Source organism: Odontomachus brunneus, unplaced genomic scaffold (genome assembly GCF_010583005.1).
Source record: "Odontomachus brunneus isolate Ranch 3 - 2012 unplaced genomic scaffold, Obru_v1 Obru_scaffold_010, whole genome shotgun sequence".
In the NCBI taxonomy this organism is placed as follows: Eukaryota; Metazoa; Arthropoda; class Insecta; order Hymenoptera; family Formicidae; genus Odontomachus; species Odontomachus brunneus.
This window is the reverse complement of record NW_022639460.1, coordinates 3250458-3263998: the sequence shown is the minus strand read 5'-3', so window position 1 is coordinate 3263998 and position 13541 is coordinate 3250458. Positions and strand designations below refer to the sequence as shown.

At 46.6% G+C, this 13541-nt stretch overlaps 1 protein-coding gene across 3 annotated transcripts in view; it reads right to left on the bottom strand.

Annotated features, from left to right (window-relative positions):
* LOC116840483 (KAT8 regulatory NSL complex subunit 1) overlaps window positions 1-5494 on the bottom strand; it is an 11091-nt gene extending 5597 nt beyond the window's left edge. Inside the window, exons 1-3 of one of the 3 annotated variants that reach the window (XR_004377367.1) lie at window positions 4914-5494; window positions 2530-2825; window positions 660-2417 (exon numbers count right to left, since the gene is read on the bottom strand). Coding sequence is in view for 2 of the 3 variants with exons in the window: in XM_032807259.1 (XP_032663150.1) it covers window positions 660-2125 (1466 nt within the window). In the remaining variant the exon portion in view is untranslated. Of the gene's footprint in view, window positions 1-659; window positions 2418-2529; window positions 2826-4091; window positions 4528-4913 lie in introns of those variants that run through there. The other 2 variants (XM_032807259.1, XM_032807258.1) reach the window with 2 other exon arrangements.
* Window positions 5495-13541: the final 8047 nt, after the last annotated feature.

Here is a 13541-nt window from a genome sequence, read left to right as displayed (position 1 = left end):
ATATATATATATATATATATATATATATATATATATATATATATATATATACATATACATAGACACACACATACACACTCACACACATTCATTGCTCGTTATATACAGGCTAAAAATGTTACGTTTTATATTGAGAAATTGATATCTTCAGCCGCGTTTGTCAAAAACTTTTGGCTTGAATCGAAATCATAGCCGCGGAGTAGATTTGTTCAAAAGATGAGAGCGCAACCGAGACGCACTCTGTAAATTTGGAAAGAATCCACGAAATATCATAAACACATCATACACTTGCGATAGTTACATGTATAATCAATGGGCTAAATTGTCGTCTCGAATGGAGACCATTTGAATAACACAGAATGACGAGTCAGACGACTGAATCAATGATTTGCGACGATAATTACGCATCGTCAGTCGCAATAATCAATATGATAGAAGAAAGGAAGAAAATGTAAGAGGCGCGCATACAAATAACGCTCCCGTTTGCATTGCAAACGCAATTATCAATTTCGAGTCGATTGTCTAATTGGAGTGGACGCCTGCGGCGAGAGAAATAAGGATAAAATGACAAATAATAACCCGGTGGAAAGACAGGGCATGTCTCTTTCTCTCGGCACATTCAGCAACAATAAAAACTTTCGTTGGATGTTACGACTTACATGGACAGATGCTGTTGGTGCGGATTGTTAAATGTCTGCATTTCGTCGCAGCTTTCTCCGCCGCTGCTGGACGCTGTACAATCCGAATCCAAGTTGGATTCCACAACGTGCAACTGCGTAGACAAAGGTCCGGCCACACTTTCCACTTCTTCACCGTTCAGTTTAACTTGATGAGTGCCAAACACTGGCTGACGATTGCCATTGTTACCAGATGCGCCGGCCAAATTATCGCGCGAGCCTCCACCAAAGTATCGACAACACACTCTCTGACGATTCACACTGTTACTCTGGGCGATACACATTTTCTCAATTTTCTGTAGAAACGAATGCAAACTGCTACTAATCTCAGGAAAGTTTCTGACATTAGATTTCGAACTGATATTGACTAATTCTTGAAACAAATATTTCTTTACTCCATGCTGAGCCAATTCGAGAACGCCGGTGGTTTCCTCCGCGACGTGTCTGCCCATCGTCTTCGCCTGAAGTTTCCTAAGTCTTCTCAGTAGAAATGCACTCCTTCTCTCGTTCTCGAATTGCTTCTGCGCCACGATGTCTTGCTGCAGTCTCAAGTTGTTAGATTTTTGTTGGTCCACCGTGTCTGTGATATTTATATTATCGTTGCAAAGACTCATCACGTCCACATCGTTAAGTAAATCTCGCTCAAAGGAGGCGAATCCCTCCTCAGGCATGGCGAACATCTCGACGCCATCGACGGCGCTCTGCACGGGTTCGCTACCGCTCGCAGAGATGTTCTCGGCGCTGTCCGCACCTTCGATCGACTTGATCACTTGCAAAATCTCGTCCACATTATGCCCGATATCGGTGACATTCGCAATGCCGCATTGCTCGGCATCAGCGGTGATGTCGGAGCCGAAGGCCATTATCTGATCGACGTCCAAATTCTTATTGTCACCCGCAGTCTCAGAAGCCACCAGAGGCAAGTCCGCGCTCGATTTCAAGAAACCCATGTTGTTGGTTTGATCACCCATAGATGGATCGTTCATTATAATGTCAGTCACCTGCGGTTCGAGACCGTCCGGCGTGACCGGCCGCTCAAAGTCCTGCTCCTCCGCCGTCAAGCCGTCCTTTGCGATCAAGTCAGATGCGCTCGCGAACGTGGACAGACTGTCGAGATCGTTGGCGTATTTCGAGTTAATGACATCGCGAATCAGATCTTTCGAGACACCGCGCAGGCATTGGTCGTCAATCTTCGACGGTTGCACATTCGCCGGGACGACAAACTTGGTCAGGATCTCACGATTCTGGCACACCTGCGTGGCTTGCTCTGCGGAGAGGAAACCGCCAGCTGGGAGGGAAGGGAGCAAGTTTTCAGGCTTTTGAGGACCGCCTTCCGTCAGAGCAGGGGCCATCACTGCCACTGACGCTGCCAGTGCCGCGGCCTCCACATCCAGAGGCTCCCGTCCGCGCCCGCTCCTGCGCTCCCTGTGCGTCGCGCTCACTCCCATTCATCCATTACTACGCTTCTGTCCGGCACTTTTGCTCCTTCTCCTGCTCTCTCCCTCTCTGTCCGCCCTTGCTGCTATTTGCCACTTTCTCTATTTATGCTCTCTCTCTCTCTCTCTCTCTCTCCCTCCTCCCTCTTTCTTGTCTCTTTCTATGCTCTTTCCGTTTTACTCTAATATATCATTTATTATCAGTCTGCCATCCTTTACGTCGCGTAATTACATCGCACCGACGCTCTCTCCCATGTTATTGATCATTGATTCGCCCATTTCTTCTCAAGAGATGCTAAGTTTTCTGCAAAAGAAAAGAAAACCAATATGTTGTTACATCATATCTCCTTGGATTTCATCAGAAAAATTTTCACCAAGAATCAACTTGCGATAAACTAGGTTGAGAGATGACTCACTTGATTTTCACGTTTTAGGAGGCATAATCTTTGATGTGTCATTAAACGTATTTCAATGCGTTCTCTCGTAACATATACGAGAAGGTCCAATAACGACAACGACGATGATCCACGATAGTTGCTAAGATAATTTAGTTTCGGTGACTATTTCCTGGACTTTGCGCTCGCAATAATTCGCAGTCTCTTTCACCGTCTGTAACGATTGACGTCGTTATTAAAATATTTCCGAGCGCGTTGAAACCAGGGTCGTCTGTAACAATGCGTTCTGAGCGCTGTTTCCTTTCTGCGAGTGTCTCCTGGAAAAAACAAATTTAATATATCATTATTTAAAATATCAACTTTTAACACCCCGCAAATTTTCTTTTTTGTAAATAAACGAAAACTACAAATCATTAACTTCACTCCGGGAAAGCATTTTACGGTCGAGTATACGCATCAACGGATCTCAATTTATGTTTGACCAATTTATGATTCGATAATTTTTACCAGTTTCTCGTTTCGACAAACGAGGGGATACATAACTGGCGCTTAGTTTTAAAATTGATCTTATCAACTTAACTCTTACAAGCAAGAAAAGTACGATAAATCCGTATGTAGACTTGTAAAAGATTCGATGGTACATTTAACGCTCATTGCGTCAAATCGTTCGGGACAATCCCTTTAATTATTAAGTATTGCACGTTTGAGCTTCTCTGTAGCATTGTATTCATGTAAACTTTAATTGCATAATATCTAACGACTTAGTTTCAGTAGAGTATTCCTCAACACGAATAATATTGCGCAATACATACAATCATATTGTCGCGTTCCCACGCCGTAAATATACGACTCGATTGAGAAATAAAACGTAATCAGTACGGTATAGAATGTGTAGAAAACAATTGGACACCTTTTCGAAACAATTCGCGACGTGACAACAAATTCCGTCAAGAAGCGACAAGAGAGCGAAAAGTTTGTAAAATTCAGTAAACTTATGAATATCGCGTGTTTTGAAGCCGCGAGAACCAGCGAGCCACTACACCCGAATATCATTATATGTCTCGTTGATCGAAACTCGCAACAAATGGATCGGAATATATTTCTCAAATGAACTTTCGCGTGAGAAAACCGCGAATCATGCGCTATAAGCGACTCGTCGCGAGAAAAAAGAAATTACAGCGCAAACTGCGGCGTGTGCAATCGCGCCGGAAACGAGTCGATATTTCTTCGTGGTCGGTCGGGGACAATCTCACACGTATTGCTGACAGAGACGAAGACGCGGCGGGACAAAGAGAGGCGAATGTACGCGATAATCGCGACGAAATCGCCATCAAGATGAAAGTAGGGAGTAACTGGTGAGAGATTTTGTCCGGCTGTGTGCCAATGGAAATACGGAAGGAAGCCGCCGCCGCCGCCGCAACTGAAAAGAGTAGGCGGGTGGGAGCGGGAGTGAAGTTAAGGGGAGAAGAAGGGAGAAGGATACTCCTGCGGGTGCGGGCTCGCCTTCGCGGCAAAGGACGAGCTTCCCGGTCGGCGCGGCACGACGCGATATGTCGTAATCATGACGCTGCAGCGATACGTACGCACACATACTGTTGCGCGATGCGTTTGTAACAGGTAAGTAAAGCGGCCACACTGTCTGACGCATTACCACGTGATACGCTCGCGGCGACGGCGGCTACGTGTACGGGCGCGACGAGAGCGCGCGGTTAATAAAAACACGACGGCGACGATGCGAAAACGTAGAGCCACCGCGCGCTTCCTCCTCGTCGGTTTCGCGCCGCACGCTGTCTATTGCGTAACGACTCGCGCGCGATTCTCCGTCGCACCAATTTAGCCGGCTAGCCGCGATAAAGAGCGCGGATACCTGTACTACTGACTCGCGCGCGCGACCAACGTAACGCGTAATAGGAACAACGCGATTTCCTCGCTTCGCGCCGTTGCGCGCCAGATGCGGACACGTCGGGAATCGGCCACTGTTTCTCACGCACCGTCGTTGGCGCGTGCGAGTATCGAGCGCGACACGCACAGGCGTGCGTTAACGTGCGACGCTACGGAGACGCCGCGAGCGTTTTCCTTTCCGTTGTGTCCGCTGCGCCCGTGACGCTCGCAACGTACAATGGCGGAGCAAAAAACAAGCCTTTGAAGGTAGTAGCTTCCCTCGGATTCACGGGTTACAACGCACGCTCTCCTTCCTTCCTTTCTCTCTCTCTCTCTCTCTCTCTCTGTCTCCTTTCTTTCTTGTTCGCTCGCTCGCGCCGTCTTCGTTTCCCTATCTCTATCTATCTATCTATCTCCCTCTTCATCTCTCTCTCTCTCTCTCTCTTCCACGTTCGCACTCTCTCGCACACACGATCATTCTCTACTTCTATCTCGCTCTCTGTGTCTGTCTCTCTTTCTCTCACCTCTTCGTGGCCGGGCTCGGCATGCTCTCGTGGGATAGCGCCGCGGGCTCTTGCGAGGAACGCTGTCTTGGAACTCGAGCGCGCAGAAATCCGCCACAATTCGCCGGTCCGATACGCGCACACAGAGCGCAACGCGAACCGCGTCACACCCAACGTACGATAATCTCGTCGTCCGTACTCGGCTGCTCTCGTCCGTCGCCGATCTCGGCTCGCCAGGCGACGCGCGCGCGTTCTCCTTCTCTCTCTGTCTCTCTCTCTCTCTCTCGCTCGCTCACTCACTCACTCTTTCTCTCTCTTCTCACGTAACTGTCGTCACGGTACGTCGTACGGCAGTCGGTCGTCCACGGCGGCTACCACGCTTCTTTCTTCGTGAAAAGCACACTCGGTTCCGCTCGAGAAACGGCTCTTGCGCGAGCCGTCGTCGATCACGCACGATACGTCGGCTGTTCTCGCCGCATCGGAAAGTCACACGGGTAACGACGCGAGCTATTTATCAATAATGTATATAGCAAATTCGACCAACTTCGCTGCTGCCGTCGCGCGATCGACCAATACTGCGGGTGTCGCTGCCGGATGTGGCCTTCGTGGCCACGACGCCCAATCGGATTCGTCTGCCGCGCCGTAACATAGAACATAAAGCTCGCTTTACAATCCAAGTCGCGCTCGTCTCGTTACGCCTGCGCGTTACGTCGCGCGATTGGATCGTCGTTATTTGTCGAGCATCAACGGTAAATTCCACTTGATACTTTAATCGCCTTATTTTGGTATGCAGAGTGCGGAAACGCTTGTCGCGCGGCAAAAAGCAACATGGTAGCCAATAATATTCTACATATATGTAATATTACTATATGGCACGTAGAGAAATTTTTGCCATAAGAGAGAGAGAGAGAGTGAAAGAAGACTGAAGGATAGAAGATGGATGGTAATTGACTCACTAGAAAAAAGTGGGGCAAATGTTCTATGATCGCAATGCGCAAGCGTGGCGACAAAATATAAACATATATACATTTCGACGTCGATCGACGAGTCATTTCTCACTGGAAATGTATTAAAGAAACTGAGTAATTGATAATAAGTAAGAAAAATAAATATGGAAAGTGTCTATAACGGTATATATATGTGTGTGTGTGTGTGTGTGTGTGTGTATGTGTATGAGGTGGGAGCGCTGCACTTGGACACGGTGCATTTGGACACAGCCAAACACAGCACCGTGTGATTAGAGACATTTGTAGGGTCCCTTGGAACAGCGACTTGTGATTGGACTGTGTCCAATTGCCCCGTGTCCAACTGATATACACCCGCATGGCTGCGTTCAGATTCCTTACCCGGGTGCATTCTAATACTAAAAGTGCTATAGTATATGTAACATATACTATAGTGTTTCTAGTAATAGAATGCACCTGGGTAGGAAATCTGAACGCATCCCATGAGGTTAGTTCAGTAAGGAGTCAGGTCTAATCGTATTGGCTTAGACCATGATGGAAGGGTAAATGTTACGTATGCGCTTTGCACAGACAGAACACTGATATTGATATAGAAAAAGACAGTCGAGCATTAGTCTGCACCGTAGTGTTAAAGTACTGAGAGTTCTACGCGCCATATAGTAGTATTACATATATGATATTCTAGTTCTTATGGAAATGCGGCACATCGATTAGTTACATTGTTGCTTCCTACTGCTGCGCGGCAAGCACGCGCGTTTCCACGTTCTGTGTGCACAAGCCATTATATTTCAGTCTTTTCAAGATTTGTAGCGTATATCGCCATGTAAATCCACATGAAACTATAACTCTGGCAGTTTTCCGGCCAGAAACATGCGTCACACAGAACCATTTTATTAGCTACGTATTATCTGTGTGATATCTTTTGAGATAACAAGTAGCCAATCAAACAGTTTTGCGTGCAGTGTTTTTGGTGGAAGACGACCTTTAAAGCGCATGGAGAGAGAGACTGTGATTGGTTGTGCGGCGACTTATGCGGCGATTGTCAAAGCATTTGCAGCGCTAAATGGACCCTGCCTTATAAATTTATAAATTTATACGGCGCGGCAGTCTCGATCGAACGGCGATGGACAAGTGGCTACGTATCAATTTGAAAGAATTCAACATGTATGGTATATTATTGCACAAGTTTCCCGGGATACCTTGACTGATCATCAACGGAATTCGTTTCCCTCTTTTCTTGCTGATAATCAGTCGAGATACCTTACCAATTTATGAGTGCTTTCCACTCGGCAAGATGAATCAAAACAAGCATCATTCCATCTTTGTTCCACATTCAATGACTAACAAAGATGGGACGATGCTTGGGCTATTAAACAGAATATATTGTATTTTTCTCAACTTTCTCTCGTAGTATGGCGCGACGGGACAAAGCTAATTTTAGATTTGTAGAGGATGATAAAGACAACCGAAGATGCTGTATGAGAAAATGCATTTCGTTCAGAAGCCTCGAAAGCAGGTATGCGAAATTTGTAATATGTGCTACACCACACTTTACTACACAATCGCACCGTCAGATGTCGCACGTAGAACATTTGACGCGTTGACACCGGCGCACGCAGCTGAGGGTATACGCATTTCCGTCTTTTCCAGCCAACGTTACAGAGAGCGACACGAGAGTGCGAACGTTGGATATATCCGTCTCATCTCCCGATAACGAGTTAGGTTAGGTAGCATCTATGCCAACGTCATTTCATCCCGAGTCTCATCGAGAGGATGCCACGGTGCTACAACGACGAGGTTCGGTATGTAAATTACGAAATTTGATCGATATCTTTTTGCATGTGTAATTGATGAATATATCGCCCAAGTCACAAAACTGACTGCACAATTCGTTGATCGATATCACTACCTAATATCGCTCGAAATAGAACGTGAACTTTGGTCCTAACCTTCGAGACACAATATACTATGTGAAACAATGCTTTTCTCGATTTTAATTGAAGCTATTAAAATACGTGCCTGTCTGTACTTACATATTGTGATTAGATCGTTACCATAGACATGTTATCTAATATTGACGGTCGATCAATCAACCGTCACTACCTTATGATAAAACATTTCTCTCGCTCCCTCCCTCCCTCCTAAATTTCGAAAAACACCTGAAAACCGCACAGGAATAAGCAAGAATGGGAGAGAGACGCGGATAAATTGAGAGGGAAGAGCGAGAGGGGAGCGCGAGAGGGAGATATGGAAGCTAGCGTGAATATTTTTACCCAAGCCTGTTAACTACACTCTGTTATTTTATCTCACGTACGCGGCTTTCCTACTACCACCGTCGCGCCGCGCTGGAATATAAGTTTTAAGGCGTGTTTTGATAGCGTCAGGGCGTGTCAGCCGGGGCTTCCTACCTAATGGATCGCTTCTTCGCTCGTTCGTTCATACTTTTTCAAGAGTGCATAGCTCATGATACCGCGAAATTTCTCCCGATGCATTCGCGAAATTTCGCGGCCTCTCTCTCTCTCTCTCTCTCTCTCTCTCTCTCTCTCTCTCTCTCTCTCTGTCTCTATAAGCGTACGCCCTTACACGAAAATCACCCGTTAAATTCTAGCGCACTCTCTTTCGCTCCGAAATGCTGCTTTTACACAATATTTGTAGAAATCAAGCGACATTTGAACATTCGATTGCGTGACTTTTATCGAGACCTCGCAAAGTGTTTCGTACGGAATATGTAATATTTTACATGTCGACGAGAGACCGATATATCTGATATATAAATTTGTAGCAAATATATTCTCTTTTGTGTACGCGATTTCTCAAAGTTGAGAACAAATTTATTCATCAATCTGCGCTGGCTAATAACGCATGCGAGTTAATTGTGCGTAACTATATAGGCGACGTCTATAGGCGATCGGATTTCTGCCACAAAGCGGAAAAGTCGCTTCGCGGCCGATAATCGCGATAATTTCTCGACGAGGCGAAACGAACGCGAGCGAAAGGATGAATGGGAATGCCACGAGCGGGCCACGGCGAAGCGTGGATGAATGAACCGAACCGGCGTATACGCGAGCGGTACAAACCGTAGCGTTGTTTTGGTTATTTTGGCAAACCTAACATAACACGGCTTGTTGTTTAACAAAATAATTGATTTTGTCGCCTCGTCTCCGTGCTGCTTTGCCCCCCTCCCTCCTCCTCCTCCTGACGTTTTCTCCCTCTTCTGTCGTCATCGTCGTCGCCGTCACGCCGTCCTCTCTTTCTCATTCTTCGTGTAGTTTCCGCGCCTTAGTATATATTTCTTCTCTTCCCTCTTTGCCCCATCGGCACTCTTTATCCTACTTACTCGAGAGACGCGCGCCAGATAGTAGCCGCTACTTAGCCGCCGTGCGAAAACAAATTGTTCGATTCCGTTTGTTTGCCACCACGATGAAGATATCGCTTGGATTAGTTGGCGAACAACGCTTCTCTTGACGCCTAGGCCAGCGTCTCTTGTGTCTCGCTCGTCCGTCTACCACTTATTTATGAATCTCATCTTACTGACAATAATGACATTGGTATGCCGTATGAAATTGTCGAGTATTTTGTACGCGAATAAAAAAAAACTCATCTTATTCTGCATGTAAAAACCAGAGACACATTGGGAAGCAAGGGCTCTTGGGTGCGAAATATCTCCTATTTCGTATAATCTGATGTGTGATGAATTCTATACACAAAATACACGCACATCACGTGTACACACGTGTACAGCGCGAAAGCGCCGTTACGGCGGCTATTTAAGTAAGAACTGTCGTCGCGCGACGTCGACGCTCGGATTTTGCCACGAATGTTTGCTTTAGTAAAAGCGAACGAAAGAGTTGCCGCGTTAATACTAATTCGAGATTCGACATCGCGTCGAAGACGGGGGTTGCAAGTGCCGATGACTGACAATGTCCTCGCCGCGAGCTTCCTCCTTATGCTCGAACGCAGAAGTGACGAAAAAAGGAAGAAGAAGCTTTCGCTTCTCAGAACGAGAGAAATGTGTCAGATAGTACTAATCGCACGGGAAAATTGAGAGTTTGCAATAGTACGAGGGAAAAGGAAAAAAAAAACTAGTCATGACACAAATTAGCAAAAAAGTTTGGTTAAATTAACCCGACGACGAACGAACAAAACGCGTTTTGGTTTAAGGAACAGTTTCGACAATTTCTGTTTCCTTAAACTAAAATGTCAGGTTAATTTAATAAAAAAAAAATGTATATAGAGGAAATGATTTTTTCGTTATAAGTACCGTCTGTACAGAGAGAGGATGAAGGTATTATATCGTATTCAGATATATCCGAAATCTGCCATTGTTTACGTAGTTTATACAAAAGTGTAGGCGATTACGGTCAACGCGTTAGAGAAGCACTCGTTAAACCTGGAGAGCTATATCTCATTGTAATAACGCGCTTCGACTAAACGCATTCGGCTAATCGAACTCTCGAGGCCCATCGCTGCGCGCTTCGCGTACTCGCGCGTACGTAGGGGGAAGCCGTAAGAACGGTCCTTGTTATTACAGATGCTACTCGTTGGAGATCCCGGGGTGTATTTCAGGCACAAAGAAGCCTCCTTCTAATCCGGAAGAGCGATGCCTAATTTTCGGGATTGCGCGTCTTTCTGAAAACGCATCGCGTTTATTAATTTCATCCACGTTCTCCCACCCCTGATGACACGCAAAACTTTAATTTTACGAATAGCGTTTTTGTATATTACATGTAAAAAAGTAAAAGCAGCGAGGAGCGCGTAACGAGAACTGGTGTTTGTTGAGGCATCCAACTGGTCAATTCTACAATCGAAATGCAAATTTCTCACTCCATCAGTTGTATCGAATAAGCAACGGCGCACGATAACGACGATAAGCGACGGGAACATCGTTAACGTTCGCGTAACGTTTGGTCGCCGAGAGGCGCTTAATAACACGACGCGTGGAAAATGCGAAAATAAATATGCCTCGCTTAATTCGATCCCGTCGAATCGTTAGCGACGACGCGGTCCGTCACACATGCGCGCCGCAAGTGCGCGAGTACTTAGCACCGTCGCGGTCGCGACCACGGCCGCAGCCGCAACCGCAGCCGCGGCGAGACGCACGGCCCCACGGTCGATATGTGGTCACAATGAAGGGTGTGGCATTTGAGGACCAGAAGCTCCTCGTTCTCTCTCTCTCTCTCTCTCTCTTCTTCCTCCCCTCTCCTCCCCCTCTCTCTCCCTCCCCCCCCTCTCTCTCTCTCTCTCTCTCTCTTTTTCTCTCTCTCTCGTTCCGCCGTCCGCTTTATCCTACGATTGGCTGTTGCCAGGTGTCGAGAATGGCGTCGAATCTTGTCGGCGTCGAACCCCTTCTCGAGCTCCGCGCGCGTATCCGGTATATAGAGACCTGCTCTACTCGTTCCCTTTAAACTGACTTCCCTCGGGAGAAACCCTTCCTTCCTTTCTTCCTTCCTTGCCGAGAAATCGCACGCGAATCGAATCCAAGCTTGTTCCGCAAGATTCTGCTAGATCGACGCGAGGGTTGACGTTAAAAGTCGCTTAAACCCAGGTAGATCACCCAGCTATGTGAGCAGAAGTCGTGCAAGTTGGTGAGAAACTTACGCTACTTGGCCCGCGAGGACTCGCGTGTGATATCGACTGAGGAAAAGCCTTTTTTATTTCCACGAGTTCTGCCTTCTTCTGCCTTTCTCGGCAAAACGAGTAACGCGGGTACTTCCGCGGTCGCGGCCACCACTATTTTAATGGATACACGTGTCGCGAGTATTTTGGATCCGCCGTACATCGCGCGACGACGAGACGCCGACGTTCGTGGAAGATTGATGAGGTGCGCTTACTACTAACTAACTCGCTCATGCTACCTCACTAACCGGCTGTATATGTCTGGCCAACTTTCTCCATCATCGTCGACAAATGATCAGAATTCCAACGGAGCGCGATCGTTACATCCAATTATTCGATCGTAATTAATTTTTCTTTGCGTGATATATTGTCGCTCTTACTCCTAGCGTTAACAAGGCTCTGGATAATTTGTTACGTATCGAACTTGTTCAATCAGTTGCTGGTGAAAAATCGTTGCTTGTAAGAGAGAGATTCGCGTGCGTTAATTTTTTAAAGATTATCAGCGTACGCGCGGGACAATTGTGATTTCTTCCGTGTTTAATATACGTGCATAAAACGTATATAGCGTGTCGATTCTTGGTAATGTTGGGAAAGTTGGATAGCGCGTAAATAAAATCGTCAAAAGTTCGCTGGTTGAAGATGGTTAATGAAGCATCACCCTGGGATTAGGCCTGCGTCAAGCCACAAAACCAGCCTCTTCTCCGGTCTTCCGCGGGCGCGGGTGCGCGATGAAGAAACGGAGGTTATTCCTGGTTGAACAAACACTGGAATGGGTCGCGTGCGCCTCCCACATATTTATAGATTTTATCTCTCTTTGACTGCGCTGTGCCGGTTAGGTGTCGCGTACTCTCGTGTGTGCGGTACGCGGAGGAGAGAGAGAGAGAGAGAGAGAGAGAGAGAGAGAGAGAGAGAGAGAGAGAGCGAAAAAGAGCGAGCGAGGACACCGTGATGACCCCGTAATGGGACAGTTACGAGCGGTTGCGGGACGAGCGTCGACATGTCGCATCATTTCGTTTTGTCATCTTTCGCGAATATTACAACGTCGTTTCGTTTATCCGCTCGATTAGATTAGACCCGCACTTTAACCCCGTGTAAATTGACGTGTAACTCTGGAAAAAAGGATACTTGTTTTAAGGATTTTTGCAAAATCTACTGCGCGATAATTTTGCATAATGAAAGGAAAAGGGGAGAGAGTAAGAGAATTGATTAAATTATTTCGTACTAATGACGCGAGTCTTCAATTCCGATTAGCTTGCCAATGACAACGAAAGAGGGTATCGCTAGTTTGCGGTTTATATAAGCGAATACTTGCGAAAAGAGAACACAGTCGTCGTGCAATTTGAAGAAAAATAAGGATGTCGACGGCCCCCAATTAAGCGTAAATGTCGCACATTGTCGTTTGTATTTGACAGTCCGTGGCTCCTGGATAAAAGGCAAATGGCATAAGGAGAGAGCAAAAAGAGGGAGAGTGGGGAGAGGGAGAGAAGAAGAGAATAGGAGAGGAGAGGAGAAAAGTGCGAGGTGTGGTTTCGAACTTTTCACAGCTCTCTACAAAACGTCGGCGACGTCAACGGTGCACGAGAGATCCAGCGATTGTTCGATCGGTTGGCACTGTTATTTTTATAATTCGCCGCAACCCCCGTTCACCCTTCGCGTTAGCAGTGTTGTTTTTATTGGCTGCGTTTAGGGAACGGATAAAGGAGAAGGAGCGCACGATGAAAAAGAGAGATGGAGAGTGTGAGGGGAGGGAGAAAAGAGAGGGAGAGGAGGGGCGAAAAAGGGAGAGGTAATGTCAGGGGGGGTAGTCGGTGGCAATAGTCGGTGTTGTTTCATCCCTCCCGTTAGCGTTGCCGTCTATTCTACGGATGCTCTCCTATATTCCCAGCGTCTAACTAAGCCGTGACTAGGATAGGTTTAGAAAGAACGAGAGAAAGAGAGAGGGAATGAACGCGCAATGGAGGTAACGGAGAAAGAGTAGGCGGCAATAAAGAGAGAAAGAGAGATAGAAACAGATATATAGGCAGAAAGAGAGAGAGAGAGAGAGAGAGAGAGAGAGAGAGAGAGAGAG